The following is a 17,782-nucleotide window of genomic DNA, read 5'->3' on the forward strand; positions in this document are numbered from 1 at the left end:
TGGAGGAGGAAGAGAGACGTATGAAGGTACAAAGTAGAAATTCTCTATGATTAAGCTATATATTAGAAAATATGTATTAGTATACAGTTAAAGTATATAATTGAGGGAGTGAGCAAGATTCCAGTTCCCCAAGACCAGGACTATTTCCCGAGGCGCAGCGCACCGAGGGAAATAGTCCTGATCGAGGGGAACTGAAATCTTCCTAATTCCCTCAATGATATACTTTTTAACTCTTTTATTATACCGATACAAATAGTGGATTACGAATGGCGGGGAATTAGCTTCAAGACTAACGCACGGGGAATTAGTCCATTAAGTTAACATATTAGACCGATACAAAAGTAAAATCTAGATAACCGGGGAATTAGCTTCCGAAATAGGGATTAGCTCATTTAACTAACGCACGGGGAATAAGTCCATTCAATGAGATTTCTAGGAAATTATTCACATTTTACTGCCTTATTTTTATATAGGAAAAAAATCAGTAGAGGTATAATAATTTAATGTATATCATAGAAATTATGTTACAATTACACTATATAGATATATATTGGTTATCGGTAAATACACTCACAGTTTTTCATTCATGAGGGGCGGAGAAGCAATTCCTGACGTTACGTCATTTTGAGGCATTACTCGTTTTTTTTTTACGTCCCATTTGATTTTATCGTCTCTTTCCGGGAATATGAATTCCTATCTGCAAGACTTAGTACGTTACAATTTCCGGATGTTTTGAATCACGACGTCCATCGAAGAAAGTGAATTCAATTCAGCTTTAGAAAAGAAGATTTAGTGTAAAGTACGTTATTTTATAACATTTTGAACAATGAATTACATAATGATCAATACTTCTTCAATCTTTTTCTATATATTGTGTTGTAAATGGTATAATTTGATTAAAACTAAGATCCTCAAACGAGAAATGCCTTGCTTTAGTTCTAAACGTAACTGTTTATCGGTAAATGTTCAATATTCAACAACCATTAAAATAATATTTCCTTTTCTCCTATTTCATGATTTGTGTAACATTTGTATGGGATTGTGTTATTCATCTGTACTGAATCCTCGATAAATTCCTGACTCATTGAGACATTCCATGCCTACACATACTGTAAGAAATATAAATTTTAAACTCAGTGTAGAGTCACTGCCTAATTGAAGACCTACAGGTAATTGAAGACCTAGAGAAGACCTACGGAAGACCTACAAAAATGGGGGATATATACAGCAAAACTGATATGATATATGATATGATATTCTGATTAAAGACCCAATTTTTTTACCGTACGGTTACCTGAGGAGGGGGAGTGGTCCAAGTAACAGTGATGTTATTTACCTGGAGACCCCCAATACCCAAAATGTCAAAAATCTATATACACGTAGCATTACACAGGAAGTCTGTGTGTGGTGATCAGGGTCAACATTCCGTGTTTCGTGTCTGAATTTGAGTGAAACTACTTGAAATAACTGAAATATTTCAATATAAAACTTATTTATTTATACTTTCAGAGGAAAAAAATTATAAAGAAACATCGTTTTTATAATAAAAAAAAAATGTAAAATTAACGAAAAGAACACAGAGTAAAACTACAAAGTAAACATACCTTTTTTAATTAAACTTGTGTAAATATCAAAATTAAAAAAAAATAATGAAATATTCCATTCAAAGGCCTACCCGTCGTGTGAACATATACAATGTACCGCGATAGGAATATTGCTTACGTTCTGACCTACAATAGTGTCGAAAATATTCACCATTTCCGGGTATTCCTTTGTTTAAATTTTTTCATTGTTTGCAAGACTTCATTCATACGTACTTTTAAGAATTCATCTTTGGCTTTATATATTCACTTTTTAATTTCGAATATTGTGTATTGACAGACGTTAGGAAATTCGAATTAAAAGTTACAATCTCGAAACTCATGTTTCTGACATTTCAGAACTTTACAACGGAACATGGTGTAGATTGTATTCATATATACATAGATATAACATGGTATAAAGGAATTTTTTATCCATGCCGTTTGTGCTAAATATCTTTTCTTATTTATCATATTCCAATTTTAATCGGCACATAACGTTTCTGTGAACGGACCGGTCTAAATTCTACAGCAGATATCTTGGACGACATATCGCCTAAAAGTATACAATATAGCCGTTGAGATTGAAAGCAAATATTTTATGAAGTCATGTTTTAATTATCTACTCTCAGTTGTTATTGAAATAAAATTTTACCAAGTTTCTTTTTTTAACTCCCGTGTACACAAGGCGGCTACATGAAAGTGTTTGACGCGTGACCAGGCAATCTTTTTCAAAGGACACAAACTCAGACTATCAGGTAGCACGGGTAGCTGGCCTGTCAATCAATTCAGAAGCTATTGTTTTTTTAATGATTGACAGGCGGTAAATTATTGATCTTGAATCAGGTAGATTTTGGGGGCGTTAACATAAAATTGGGTGTTTAAGCATGTCCTAAATATGTAAAATACACAAAAAAGTTTTATAAAAAGAAGTTTTAAAGTGTATTTTTTAAGCTCGGTAAGGGGAACTATTTCTTCTCTTAGAAGACCTACGACAAGAACGATAACTCTGGCTGACTTGTCTTGTAAACAACAACACGCTCATTTATATTGTGAAGTTTATAGGCAGAATATGTATATGACAAAATAAAAAAAAAAATTGCAAATGATTTTGTTGAGTTTTTCAATTATGAATTATGATAAAGAAATAAGCTGGATGATGAATTTTGATGAAGTTAAAAATATAAATAATTATCATGATTATTTCATTTATCAAATTAATATTCTACTTGAAATCTATAGTTAATATTTAATAAATATTGTAATTCTTTTAATATGTTTTATGGGATAAATATTAAATATTCAAGTTCAAACTATTGATATGTATGCTGTGGATTTGTCTCAATTAACCAATATTACTCTGTACTAAGGGCTTCGATCTTCACTAATTTGTTGTATACACAGACACCCTGAGGATATATCCGTGTTTTGATTGCAATTATCAACACACCCCACTTGCTCTGATGAATGTTTGCAGTCAACAGAGCAAAGACATAAAAAAAATATTTATTATATATCTTAAAAATGCTAGCAAGAATAAACAAATAAAATTATTGTGCATTTATTCAGAATATAACTTACTAAAATGAATTACGTTTTGAATTTTTTTTTTAATATTCAAAATGGTCATCTTTTTTCAATATAACACATTTATATGACATTCACGAGGAATATTTAATAACTTAATTAAATGTATATTTCCAGATAACATGCTGTATGCCAAGAAATAGGTACTATAACATGAAACATAAGGTTTTATTTCTTTACATTTTGAGCCAAAATATACATGTACATTATATCAATTTTGAAGATACCTGGCAGGTATATCATTCAATAATTAAATTAAAAGAAAATATACACTTTTTAAAATTGAATAAAATAATAAACATGCATGTTATCACACATAAGAAATGCATGCATATTTTAAAAAAATTATGATGCTTTGACTTGGGGGAAATAAGATTTTGAAAGTGATTATGTCTGTGTTCCTCTTGAAAAATTACTTCAAATTCTTTTAACTGCAATTTTAAAATTTTCATTCTCTACATAAATGCAAATCTTATAAAAATTTCCAGATGTTATAAATGACATTACTAGGTATTATTAATAACAAGAACACAAATCATTCTATCACAATGAATTTTTATTAATGATCAACAATTCAAACCTGAACTAAATATTAAAATGATCTATTTATAAACACATATAAGATACTAAATATAACATATATACAAGTGTATGTATTTATAATGATTTTATGATTGACATATGATGGTATTATAAATTATGTACAGTGTTTACAATTTTATTGATTTTGATAACTAATTTTTTTTTTTTTAACAAAATAGAATTGTATCTGACTGAATATTGCATTTCATTTTTTAGCTCACCTGAGCCAAAGGCTCAAGTGAGCTTTTCTGATCACATTGTGTCCGTCGTCCGTCCGTCCGTCTGTCCGTCCGTAAACTTTTCACATTTTCGACTTCTTCTCAAGAACCACTGGGCCAATTTTGACCAAACTTGGTACAAAGCGTCCTTGGGTGAAGGGGAATTTAAATTGTTAAAAGGAAGGGCCAAGTCCCTTCACAAGGGGAGATAATCAAGAAAAGACAAAAATAGGGTGGGGTCATTAAAAAATCTTCTTCTTAAGAACCACTGGGCCAGAAAAGCTGAAACTTATGTGGAAGCATCCTGGGATAGAGTAGATTTTAAATTGTACAAATCATGACCCCCGGGGGTTGGGCGGGGCCACAATGGGGAATCAAAGTTTTACATAGAAATATATAGGAAACATCTTTGAAAATCTTCCTCTCAAGAACCACTGTGCCAGAAAAGCTGAAACTTATGTGGAAGCATCCTGGGGTAGTGTAGATTCTAAATTGTTCAAATCATGACACCTGGGGATTGGGCAAGGCCACAATGGGGAATCAAAGTTTTACATAGAAATATATAGGAAAAATCTTTGAAAATCTTCTTCTCAAGAATCACTGGGCCAGAAAAGCTGAAACTTATGTGGAAACATCCTGGGGTAGTGTAGATTCTAAATGTTCAAATCATGACCCCCGGGGATTGGGCGGGGCCACAATGGGGAATCAAAGTTTTACATAGAAATATATAGGAAAAATCTTTGAAAATCTTCTTCTCAAGAACCACTGTGCCAGAAAAGCTAAAACTTATGTGGAAGCATCCTGGGATAGAGTAGATTTTAAATTGTACAAATCATGACCCCCGGGGGTTGGGCGGGGCCACAATGGGGAATCAAAGTTTTACATAGAAATATATAGGAAACATCTTTGAAAATCTTCTTCTCAAGAACCACTGTGCCAGAAAAGCTGAAACTTATGTGGAAGCATCCTGGGGTAGTGTAGATTCTAAATTGTTCAAATCATAACACCTGGGGATTGGGCGGGGCCACAATGGGGAATCAAAGTTTTACATAGAAATATATAGGAAAAATCTTTGAAAATCTTCTTCTTAATAACAACTGGGCTAGAAAAGCTGAAACTTATATGGAAGCATCCTGGGGTAGTGTAGATTTCAAATTGTCTAAATTATGATCAGTGGGGTAGGGTGGGGTCACAATTTGTATTACAAGGGGGAAATCTAGTAAAGGACAGAATTGTCAAAGCTTCTCAGGTGAGCGATGTGGCCCATGGGCCTCTTGTTTTTTTTATCTTTGATGTATGTATATAAAGTATCTCCAATGATTTTTTTTCCGTCCTTAAATATAATTTTTTAATTACATTTTTCTGATAATTACATTTTTTTTATATGTTTTGGTGAACAGCTGATTTGTTATTTACGCGAGTTATTGTTCTTGCTGTAGGTCTTCTGAGAGAAGAAATAGTTCCCCTTACCGAGCTTAAAAAATACACTTTAAAACTTCTTTTTATAAAACTTTTTTGTGTATTTTATATAATTAGGACATGCTTAATCAGAATATCATATCAGTTTTGCTGTATATATCCCCCATTTTTGTTGGTCTTCCGTAGGTCTTCTCTAGGTCTTCAATTACCTGTAGGTCTTCAATTAGGCATTCCCGTTGTAATTAAATATATTTCTCGCATCTTCAGCAACATTGACTCACTCTGGATCCATTCTTTGAAGATCGCTACCTGACTTCTAGTGATAGAGCATTCGTACAGGAAGTGACATTACAAATCCAGTCTTATTCTTCCAGGACCTCAAAGTCTCAAAAAAGGTATTTTTAACAATATTTTATTTTGAATAATCATATCTGATAGTAAAAGGATAAGACACAGTAGGCACTGCCAATATATGTCCTCTCCATAGTTCAAATGTAATGATACATGTATGTAGGGTGAATTCACCATGCATCGGACACCCTTGTACTTCAACAAATTCTAGCAATAACCTAGCTGCAGATCTGTAGCTATCCAAAAAAATATATATTAATAGACCGGATAGCTACAGTGCCACCCATTGAGAAAACTGTATATTTATTGCGCACAAAAAAGTGCGCTTGGTTTTCGATTTATTTCTCCATGTTCCTAAAACTGTAATCTCAAAATATTACTAACCGTGTGTTCCTAACATATTCTTTAACTCTTTCCACAACAAAACATTTGTCATTGTTTTCAATAGTCCTCCTGACCCTGATATTGTAATCATCGAACATTTTGATTATATATACTGCCATTTTGGTTTCAAAGATAATTCGGTCCAATATGCTTCGTTCAGATGTCAACTACGAATGTACTTGATAGAGGAGAAAGAAACCTTTTTAAATCTTCCCTCTTTTGCAATTGAGGTAAGAATTTGGAAGAAATAATCAAGAACCGATCGCACTTTTTTGTGCGCAATAAATATACAGTTTTTTCAATGGGTGGCACTGTAGCTATCCGGTCTATTTATATATATTTCTTCGGATAGCTACAGATCTGCAGCTAGCAATAACCTTGTTAGCTGGTGTCTGTGTGAAAAAGGAAGTGATTAAGTGATTACCCATGCATCAGAAAGTGTCCAATGCATGGTTTATTTGTGTCTGATGTATGGTGAAATGAGCATGCTAGTAAACACCAGCTCTAAAAGAATTACTCAAACATTGATTTGAAGTGAAATTTCTTTTAAAAGTTATGTAAAATTACCAATCATTGACAAAATTCAACTAAGTCTGCCTCATTTCATTGTAGTCGAATTGCATCGGTAGAGGACTAATAAGAATATCAGATGTTAATTTTACTTTCCTATTTCTATAGGGTACTGTTATTTCCAGCAGTCAATAGTTATCAAAGGTTCCTGATTCACAAAATTATAGAAGGTTTCCCAGAACTCCATAGTTTTTCCATTGGACAAGGGGACACTCGAAGAACTGTTGTAACTAAAGTTCAAAGGTCTGTATTCTAGAATAAAATGGCATATATTGGTATAAAATTTTCAAAGAAAAAGCACTTGACTCTGTGAAGAATGTATAGTTTTTGGGAAAAAAACATGCCATTTAGATGACAATTATTATATGTGTGTTTTGTATGATAATAGACAAATGTTGTTTATATTAGAATTGCTAATCAACCAAAAAAACTTTTTTTATGTGCAAGGAATAATTACTTGGAACAGTATTAATATCAATGTTTAATTTTTGTTGACAGAATAGATCAAGAGGAATTGTGTTTCATGTCTGCCCCTAGACCTCAGTCATCCAGGGGAAGGGGCAGAGGTCGTCATGGAGGTCAAGGGGTCAATAACAGTTCACTAGCTAAAGAAGCAACAAGAGACCAAAGTCCAAACGAAAGTAATAATGTTTCCCCAGCTGGAGTAAATAGGTAACTTGTCTATATTTTAAAAATATATATTACTATAGTTGTGTTCTGAAAATATCTTTACTTACTTTAACAAGCACTAAAAAAAAAAACAAGGGGTTGTAAAACTGTTGAAAGTTGAGTCAACTTTCATTTGGGCAGAATTATTTTAAAGTTCCAATTCATAATTCAGCTTTTAAATTTATCAATATAATTTTATTTCTCAGACAAAGGAAAAAGAAACCTGAAGTGCAGAGGTATGTCCCTAGGGGGCGTCGCCTTCTGAATCAACAGGATGAGGAAGCCAGAATAGGGCAAAGTTCAAATCGCAGCAGTCCTCCATTATCTTCAAATGGCAGTAACCCACCAGTTAATAGCGATTACACTACTAGCAATCTTACTGAAAACATAGGGGATCAATCTGTTAGAGGAAGGACAAAGAATGAAGTTGACAGTTCACTGGGAAGAAATCAAGAAGAACAAGACAATCAGAAATATGTTGGTGATTTTAGCGAGGAAGTCAGTCAGAATGAAGTTTCTGGAGTTAGTGCTACTGAAACAAATGAATCTATAGAACAAAAAGGAAGTGAAGAAGATTTCCTTGGCAACAGAGAGGTGAATAATTGTATGTTTGTAGAGCATTGTATAGATAGCTCTAAAGGGACACAACATGAAAGTAAGGATACAAGTCAGGTAGATGTACTATCTCATAGCAACTGTGATATAAGTGAAAGCAGGGGAGAAGAGGAATGTATGGATGTTAAAGAAGAAAATAATGATTTGGATGGCACTTCTGACCAGAATAAAAGGATAGAATGTGAAAGTAACTTGAATGATGAAGAAATTTTAAAAGAGAAAGTAGTGGAAGATATAAATATGGCTGAAACTGAAAGTGAAAGGACTAATGAGTTGTTAGAGAAGAAAGAGGAAGCAACAGTAATAATGGAGACCAATACTCAAGATGATAAAGTGGATGATGGAGAAGATGACATTCCATTGAATTGGGATGATGATGTAGAAGAAAGCAATGAAAATTCAGTATCAAAGAACATAGATACCACTGAGGCAAAAAGTGAAAATCAAGATGGGGAAAGTATTCATAGAAAAGTGAAGACTCAAGAAAGTGAAGGTAAAACTGAAGTGAAGAAGATTAAACTGAAGAAGTCAAAGAAGAAAAGTAAGACATCAGGTGAAGCTAAGGTAGAAGATGAGACACCTTCTGTAGAGAAGAAAGGGAAGAAGAAGTCCACTAGAACAAACATAACTGTGTTTGACATGATGAATATGCATGAATTAAAAGAGGATAAAAAAGAGGAAAAGAAGGCAGAGATTAAAGAGCAGCCCATAGTGGATGTAGAAGGTGAGTTAATTGTGTAATGAACTTTTGATAATTAGTTATTCTTATATCAAAATAAAAGTTTCTACATATATGAAAACATTTTGGTAAAAAGTCTTTTATTCATTTGTAATGGATCATGATTTATTATGTTGTAGAAAATGTGCTAAAGGGGGATAAATCAGATAAGGAAGCCGATGAAGACGAAGGAGACTGGGACACGATGTTTGATGATGATGGAGAATGTCTGGATCCTTCTGCCATGGAGGAGGTGAGTCTTGTCTCTGTAAAATCTCATGTAAAGTAGCAGAAAATACAAAACTGGCAGGTTTTTTGTTCTGTGTTTTCACTGTCAGATTTATAAGTTTGTGATTATGCATGCATAAGATGTTTATTTTTCTCATTAATTACTATGAACACTACATATTTTACAGCTGACAAAGACTGTGGGAAAAGTGCAGATTGAAAAAGCCACCATAAATTATCTGGATTTCAAACCCAAGGAACCTGACTACGATGGTATGTAAAGGTTCATATAGTGTATCATTATTTTGACTAAAATTGATTTTGACTTTCACATTAACCCCAAATTATTCACTTTAAGGGCATTTCTTTATAAAATTGTGGTGGTTTCTTTTTTCCAGAAATGAATCATGTCATTGAAATCTTTGACTTTCCTGCTGAATTTAAGACTGAGGATCTCCTGTCCATTTTCTCCCAATTCAAGTGAGTCCTATTTCTTATTGTATTTGAAAAATGATGGTAAATTTTGTTATTTGATATATGAAAATCTATCTTGCATGATGATGAATGATGGTAATTCTTTTCATTATGTGATATTTAGGAGTAAAGGCTTCGACATCAAATGGGTGGATGATACACATGCACTGGGAGTGTTTTCAAGTGTTATTGCAGGTTTGGTCATTAGTGCTAGGCATACATGTATATATGTATGTGCATTTCAGTACTTGTATTCATTGTTCTGTATTTTCATTGATTTTACACTCTGCTTGTCAGAAACACATTAAATAAGATGTTGTATTTTGCTTTGCAGACCAATTTTTGTGAATCTGTAAATATTCTTTTAGCTCACCTGAGTTAAAGGCTCAAATGATTTTTTTTCTATCTGATTGAGTCATTTGAGTGTATGTTGTGTGGCCTATGAGCCTCTTTAATTTGAAATTTTCCTACACCTTCAATAATAATATGTATGCTGTTTTCTATATTCCAGCACAAGATGCTTTGAAGATTGTTCATCCACTCTGTAAAGTTGGACCATTATCAGAAGCCAGCAAAGCTTGTAAGGCAAAGGCCAAGCGATGTGTAGGTCAGTAGAACAAATCATTCATAAATAAATTTGTCAGTGTTGATTTATACTGTAGATTATTCAGATTATAAAGGCTTTTTGTGCTGAACTAAAAAACAATTTTTGACTTTGGGGGAAAGGGGGTGCATAATATTTTATGGATGTGTTGTATTTCTGAATACTTTAATGACAAATGGTTGGCCCATGACTTTAAATGAAATAAAAAGTAATATTATCTGTCACAGAATTTCTCCAGCCCTACAAGCCCCGGCCAGAGACCACTGCAATGACAGCCCGGAGACTGGTGACAGGGGCTCTAGGCCTCACCCCCCAAATCTCCAAGGAACAGCGGGAACTAGAGAGAAAGAAATTAAAGGAGGCTAAAGGTGAGAATGTGTTAACTTAGTAATGCTTTTAAATCAAGAGAGACAACTCAATTAAGAGTATATATTGTCCTGATAGAGTACATGAAAGACAGAGTCAAATTAAATAAAGTTCATAACAGCTATTGTATATTTTCATAGATTTATTATACTTACTATTAAAAAAATTAGAATGAAAAGATAAATGTTGTAAACAGAACACTGGGTACAATCTGCATTATTTTTTATATAATTGGGGGATTTAATAGCCATAGCCAGTGAAGCAAGGTCTGATTTAATCTGATGCATCCAGATACCACATTTCCAAAAAAAACATATATACATTTATTTTCAAAAGATTTAAATTTTCATTTTATTTGTTTATAAAAATCTTAAATTTCTTTTCTTTGACGTAGAATTTGTGTCTCTTGACCAAAACAATTTCTGCACTCTTTTCATTAGCAAAGATTCAATCACTGTGCTTCCATCTGAGACTTAAACTGCTAGAGTAGGTCACATTTAACCCCCTAAAAATTGAGGGGAAAATATAAAAATAATTGAGTTTTCAGAAAAATTCTCATTATCATTACATGGCTAAATTTTTAAAGGAATAATTCTTTTGTTTACTGGACTCTGTGTAAAGGCATCATTTATCTTATTTTATATCCTGGTAAAACTCTTAAAATTACAGAAAAGAGGAGAAGTGACAGAAAACAGAGAGAGGACATGTGGGAAGGAACGATAGCCTCAGGCAGTTCTTGACCAAACTTTGTCTGGTAGACAATTCCAAATATCAGAACAAAACACAAGTTACACAAGAAAATTTATTGTTATAGGACTAACGGGCAGAGAATATAGAAATACATAGACCAAATTTTGAATTTGAGCTTTTTAGGAATATCAAATCACACCCATCTAGCACTTACTCGGTAGTTAAACAAGAGGTAAATAAGATAGCTGCCAAGAACATTGAAAATGTCCTTCGTTTGAACAGAATCAGAACTGATTAAGATAGATTTTTCATATGTCTATAAATTTTAAAAAAGAAATGAAATTTTATGAAATTAGTAAATTTAAATGCAGTTGACTTTTTAGATTTCAGGAAGATTTAAATGTGATGCATGGTATTATTATGCCCAGTATTTGATTTAGAATTGGTGAAATATTTCATTGGATTCAATATATTCATCTGAAGCAACATTCTAGATTTTTAATTGGTAGTTTGTTGGTTGTAATTGACATTCATTCATTTTAATTCTATTTTTAAAACCTATGCAGTTAAACTGCTACTGTTTCTTGTTCAATTGTTGTACAAACTGTTATGCTTCTGAGCATATTTATGTGTTTTTGTCTTCATTCAGCTTACATAGACGTTACGTTTTTAGTAAACATAACTGCAGAATTCCTCAGGAGAATGTGTTGTTTTATCAATAATCAACTGCATTACATGATGCTGGAGTATTCCTAAAATAATCATATGTTTGTCAGTTATGTATTAATTTATTTGTATGAAGTTAGAAAGATGGAGATAAGATGTGATATTTTTATAAGACTATGTGAGATTCTCTTCTTAAAAAAATGAATAAAATTGTCGTTTCTGCTATGTTTTTAATTTTCAGTTTGAAAAGAAAGGTTATACATGTACCATTTGCTGATTAAGAAGTAATTACTGGTACCCCTCCCCCTCCAAAAATAAAAAAAAAGTGGAAGTTTTTCATAACATTTCTTGCATTGCAAGTTTGTGTTACTTTTTCTATTTCAAATTATTTCAGTGAAACTTAAAGTAAAAGTATACCACCTCATATGGGACCATAACTAGATAAAATCACCCAGGGATCAATCTTGACAGAACTGAGTACACAATTTATTGATTTATTGATTAAATGTCTACCCTTATCATTGATAGGTATTCACAACCCGATCAATGAGTTTAAATCTCAGTTGTCTACTCCAGAAAATAAATGACAATTGTTTGTTTAACTTATGTCAGTTCCTGTAATAAATGCTTCTGAATGCTGAGTATCTATAGCTGACAAATGTTTGCATACATAAGATCTTTCTTAGTTGAAATATGATTTTACATGTAAAAGTTTCCCATTTATTCCTATTCATAGATGAATTTCAATTTTGAGTTCTTGCATTTCAACTTGTCTTGATTCAATTACCAGACATGTAATATCGTTTTTGAAAGTAGAGGATGAAGTTATAAAAAAAAAATTTGACTTACCTGAAGTAACTTTGACAAGCTAAAAAGAAAAGGGGAAAATTGACCAAACTCAAAAATCCTACTTCATAAGGGGGAGGGGGCAACTTCTTTCGTAACCAAATTTTATTGATGCATTATCACATTACCCGAATTATGTGACTATATAGCAACAAGTAGGGGCCAAACAGTCGTTCAATGAATGTTTTCAATAGTAAATGTTAGAGTATAAACACGACAGGGCCATCCGATCCGATGTTTGCCCCCCCCCCCCCCCCCCCCCCCCCCCGATTTTACCTGTCTCATTACTTCTGATGCATGTACAGTTAATATTTGCTTGTCCTTTCAGATAAATAAGCACGTGGGTTACATTTCTTTTTGTTTTATTGTGTGTCAAAATATAACAAGCTTCAAAATAAATATTTATAACAAAACTTTACAATCTGTATGAATTTACAATATACATAAATATCAGCATTTTATTATATACAGTTCACATAATAGCACGCACTGCCTATTCCATCATATTCTAATATAGGCATATTTGTGATAAACTATAGATGTTCTCCCATACAAAATACCTGCCTACATAACATGTAGTGGCCAATGTGAATTTGAATACATGTACTGCTGCGCACACCTTTCTATTCCAAAGTAGTGCACGCTGTTAGAGATCGATATTCGAAGTCGAGACACTGTCCTTTGGTCATTAAAAGTAAAATAAGTTTACCAGAATCTTTTTTTAACAAACACTGTATACCAATGAGATTTCATGACACATTTTTAATAACGATGTGTATATGCGGAGTAAGTCCTATAACTGGCGCCGTACACGGGCTTGGTTTTGGCCCTGGAGTGTTCTAGCGGTCGGATGGCCCTGTCGTGTTTATACTCTAGCTCCTCCTCATAACTGATGTCGTGTTCCTGCGACAGAGGCCGGAAGGTGTTATACGGCGAGGACGCGGAGGCTGCCAACTTGTTCCGGACTGCCGACAGGACTTCGCTCGTGCAGTAAGCAGTGTTCACGTCGGCATTCTGATCCTTCGTTGGCAGTTCTAGTAACTCTGGGGAAAAAATAAAATTTAGATTAAATATGTATTACGATGGTTATTTAATGCGATTAGCATGTGATTGTATGTTAAATGTTCCCCATAGAATAGAATTTATTTCTAAATTAATTCTTATCACTAGGATTGCAAAATGAGATCCATATGTGAACAAGTCAAAAATTCTGTATAAATGCTTATTGTTGTTTATTAAATGGTTCAATAAAGACTCCTATAAATAGCTATGGGAATGAATGCCATAATATTTTCCAAATCACTCCAATAATTGACAAGCATATCGTGTCAGATATATTTGATAATGTCTTTTTATTCATTCTATAAACGTTGTTATGGTTCATCGTGGGAAAGACAGTTCCATTCAGAATATAAAACCGAGGCTTCGGGGCTCCAGTAATTGGATAGAATTCCTACATAATACGACTTTAATTGTTTAAGCTGTTAAAAGTCCTCAGACCGAACAGTTTAAAATTTGCTGATTAATGAAATTCAGTCGATCTTCCAGCTGGTTTATTCGGTGGAAGAAGTTTTATCAAGATGACTGATTTTTTTTTTCTTGTGAATGTGACGACACATCGTAAAAACATGTTGACTTAATTAAACAAGTTCACAAGAAGTTCAGTTCAAATGATAAGATTTCATTGATACCATATAATGTTTTAAAGCTATATCATGCTGGCAGGGCGATATTAAAAACGTAGAACCTAGCTGTTGAAATTTACTAATAAGAATTAAAGCTTTAAAAAAAAAATTGCACTAAAAAGAAAGGGAAAACTCAATTTTGCTTTACACTGGTAATGTTACTATATGTAGATTGTATCAGTACTCACCTAGCTCGGGGTCACGACCTCCGTTGACGCTGCCAAAGGAAGTGTCTCTAAGACTGGACGCCGAGCTGGTCATAATCGGCGTACCCAGTGTCTTCCCACGTTTCACGACCGTCTTTAGCCGTTTGATTTCATCATCTTGGCGCTGCAAGGTTGCTCGTGCTGTCTCTAAATCTGTTCGGAGCCGGTTGCATAAAGCAATGGCGCCTTTAGCCACATAGGTTGCAGGGACCACAGACGATGATAGCGCACTTTGAAGTGTTTCCTCGTTGAGGAGGGTAAAATTAACAGTCTCGATCAGCTCTTGTCGTTGCTCTTGGGATAAATTTTCCCTTTCTGAAAAATACATTTTTGATGAGAGGAATTTTCATCCTGATTTCAGCCGCGACTTATCCAGCTGAAAACTTCTATACCATTTCCATATTTCTTATCAAGATTCCTGCTGTTACCCCATTGATAGACTCTGTGGGATTTAGTTGTTAAATTTATGCTTATAAATTGTTTTTGTTCGTGGTAAACCGAAGCTCAGTGGCTTTAAACTACCCTCCAACTCTTTTTTGGGGATTTAACTTCTAGAATTATGTATTGTGAGATATTCGAGAATAACAATACTTGCCCATTAGAAAATAATACTTGCAAGGACATATATGGATTATATCTATTAGATTATATCTGTTTAAATCGGGAGCATTGTATTTCTGATTATCATCTTTGGTATCGTTTAACAATTCTTCTTTTTCCGTTTTTATCTTTAGAAAAAAAGATATGTTTTTGAAATAGTCGTAAATGTTCAAGAAGAATTATGCTTTAAGCTCTTTGCGTCCAGTTTTATGTTTCAAGGTGTAAATTTTTCTCAATTCATCAAAAACCCATCTTGTCAAAAGGAAAAGATATTAGAAGTGGAGGCTACAGTGTATGAAATTTTAAATGGACAAATCTATCTTTTTGTAATTTTCATCAAAGTACACATAAAAAAGCCAAGGGATAACATTGATCTACCCTTTCAGTTTGTTACACCAAGATTTTTTTTTAAAACCGATTCCAAATCGATACAATCTGTCACCTCAACAGTAATATCACGTTTCTATGCACTGAAATGGAATTTATATCAGCTATCTAAGTAAACACTTCAAAACATTTCCTTGTTAAATGGGCGTCGTTTGCTTAAGATTAGCAATGAAGTGTCGTTCTTTTATGAGCAATGCAATAAGTTAATATTCACTCCACTTAGACCATAAAAATACGAATTCTCTAATAAAAGGACGTCTAATAGAGTATAAGAAAGGACAAAGGCAAACTTTTGCCAAGTAGTTTGTCAATACTACTCTGAGGTGAAAATTGGTAAAATTGAATACAATGCAGTTTGGGAAATAATTTTGTATGTAAATCTTCGTACGAAGAATAAATGTTCCTAAAAACTGTTCAACTTCAAGTTTCAAAAAAAACAAAAACAAAAAAAACTGCTTTACACCTTTTTGTAATAAAGTCAGCAATTTTCACCTCAACGACCCCTTTTATCTCACCAAAATGTGTTGTACCTGTCGTTAAAACATACTCCAGTATGATGTACATTTGATCATGGTTGCTTCGAGCATCCCTTGGCACCACAGTTGCTAGCAGTTTGAAAGTTTCTGCTGTAAGAACCCCCTTTCGGACCATCTCAGACATGTACGTATCAACGATACGGCATGCCTTTTCAATCTGACCATTTTCTGAACTGCACGATTCTTGGACTATATCTCGTAATAAAGATGGTGAAATAATGCAGAGATCTTCTGCAGAGAGTTTGCTCAGTAATTCTCCGGCAGACTTGACTAGAAGTTTTCGGCACTTGCAATTATGTGACGTTGCAACTCTTATCACTTTCGTTAACCAATCAATCGTAATAGCGTCACTGTACAAAGATTCTTCTGGTAAAACAGTAATTATATTGTCTAGAGCTTTAGAAATCTCTATTTTCTTTGGTGATTTCCCACGAGGAGATTTAACTGGGCTTTCCCCTGATTCCGTATTTTGAGCTGCCTTCTCTTCGGATTCCTCGCGATCGATTAGTACTGCAGTATATGACGTAGAGAGTTCTGCAAGCAAAGTCGACTGAACTCCTCGGTCACGTGCTGATATGACCAGCTTCATGAACCAATCCAATGGAAGACTCAGTAAAGCTAGAATTGTCTTATCTTCGCGTCGTTCTGACGATTGCTTCAAGATATTTGTTGGTGAATTAAATTTTGTTGGAGGTTTAAGCCAGCATTCAATAAGAGCTTCGCAACAAACGTTAACAATGCCAGAAACGTTTGCTAATTCTCCTACTGCGGATGCGTATAAAAGAAGTGACGCAATACATGACGTAGAACGACTCATTTTGGTCGACGTGATGGTGTCGTTGAAAAATTTCTCGGCCATATCAATCAAATTCCCTTCACCTTTCATTTGTAGAAATTCCGCAGCGCATCGAACCTGCACAATATTGTTTTTGGTGAGATCTATCTTCATATTGTAGCAGAAGTCAGCCACTATGCTGAATATTTCTGGTCCCCCAGGAAAGCCAACCAATTCCACTTTCTTGACGTCAGCACTATGTGCAAGTTTGCAGAAGTACTCAGATTTTGCATAAAGAGGAAATTTGTGGAGCTTAAACACTTGCTCGTCAACAGTAACTGTAAGATCAGAAAGGTCTCCACTTTGGCGAAACTTAGAAAAATCCATGTTTATTCTTAAAATATCGTCTTTTCTTTTGAAACAGTTTCAAACAGACCACGTGTGATCGAGCAGATAAAAAAATCTCCAGTGAAACGAATAGCTCAATAAAATGTGCACCATAAACTTGGGCTATTTAAAACAACACGCTTTGCATGCTTACATATTATACGATCAATATATGTTCTTTGTTAATCCGTCTTTTATTAATCCAATTTTAATCGTCTAGAACAGGAATTAGTGTTCCATAACAACAAAACCATTCCAGAGTAAAAGTGGACCAGTCGCCCAGTTTAACATTAATAAAATGTATCACTCAACTTGTTATTTGATCTTGCCGGAGTAACCTCACACTCTCCACTTGTATACAACCATGGCACGTTGTATGCCTGACAAAAGGTTTTGTTTACATGATACGGGTACTTTACAAAGTTGACCCGCGACTGCAGGCTTTAACATGATCGACCATTTACTCAGCTTTAGTTCGCCAAACACCCCTAATACAAACAGTAAACAGACTACTGAATTATTCATCCTTTTCTATTTATTACTTTGTTGCTATATCAGTGGTTATCTATTTGGAAAAGTTTAAAAACCATCTGCTCACTCGATCTGTCAAAAATAGAAGTCCAACATTCCTTGCTTTTA

At 33.8% G+C, this 17,782-nt stretch overlaps 2 protein-coding genes across 2 annotated transcripts; one reads left to right on the forward strand and one right to left on the reverse strand.

Annotated features, from left to right (window-relative positions):
• The first annotated feature begins 687 nt into the window (after positions 1-687).
• On the forward strand, positions 688-11,946 carry LOC134252843 (coiled-coil domain-containing protein R3HCC1L-like). The gene is made up of 12 exons (XM_062735388.1): positions 688-799; positions 5,654-5,781; positions 6,800-6,934; positions 7,190-7,363; positions 7,567-8,699; positions 8,834-8,946; positions 9,110-9,194; positions 9,320-9,401; positions 9,520-9,590; positions 9,907-10,002; positions 10,227-10,367; positions 11,035-11,946. The coding sequence occupies exons 4-12, from the start codon at positions 7,215-7,217 to the stop codon at positions 11,103-11,105; spliced, it is 1,941 nt and encodes a 646-aa protein (XP_062591372.1). The 5' UTR covers positions 688-799; positions 5,654-5,781; positions 6,800-6,934; positions 7,190-7,214; the 3' UTR covers positions 11,106-11,946.
• Positions 11,947-12,955: 1,009 nt separating this feature from the next.
• LOC134252844 (uncharacterized) lies at positions 12,956-17,685 on the reverse strand. The gene is made up of 3 exons (XM_062735389.1): positions 15,976-17,685; positions 14,441-14,773; positions 12,956-13,610 (listed from the first exon to the last, which is right to left on the reverse strand). The coding sequence occupies exons 1-3, from the start codon at positions 17,141-17,143 to the stop codon at positions 13,330-13,332; spliced, it is 1,782 nt and encodes a 593-aa protein (XP_062591373.1). The 5' UTR covers positions 17,144-17,685; the 3' UTR covers positions 12,956-13,329.
• Positions 17,686-17,782: the final 97 nt, after the last annotated feature.

This window comes from Saccostrea cucullata, unplaced genomic scaffold (assembly GCF_032062105.1).
Source record: "Saccostrea cucullata isolate Sc308-1 unplaced genomic scaffold, CSIRO_AGI_Scuc_v1 ctg142, whole genome shotgun sequence".
NCBI classification, from domain to species: domain Eukaryota; kingdom Metazoa; phylum Mollusca; class Bivalvia; order Ostreida; family Ostreidae; genus Saccostrea; species Saccostrea cuccullata.

Coding starts and splice junctions, on each gene's coding strand:
- LOC134252843 (XM_062735388.1), top strand. CDS start 7,215: ATGTCTGCCCCTAGACCTCAGTCATCCAGGGGAAGGGGCAGAGGTCGT. Junction 9,195..9,319: donor CAAGGAACCTGACTACGATG/GTATGTAAAGGT, acceptor TCTTTTTTCCAG/AAATGAATCATGTCATTGAA. Junction 10,003..10,226: donor AAAGGCCAAGCGATGTGTAG/GTCAGTAGAACA, acceptor TATCTGTCACAG/AATTTCTCCAGCCCTACAAG.
- LOC134252844 (XM_062735389.1), bottom strand. CDS start 17,143: ATGGATTTTTCTAAGTTTCGCCAAAGTGGAGACCTTTCTGATCTTACA. Junction 14,774..15,975: donor GGAGTATGTTTTAACGACAG/GTACAACACATT, acceptor TGTATTTTTCAG/AAAGGGAAAATTTATCCCAA. Junction 13,611..14,440: donor AGGTCGTGACCCCGAGCTAG/GTGAGTACTGAT, acceptor TTTTTTCCCCAG/AGTTACTAGAACTGCCAACG.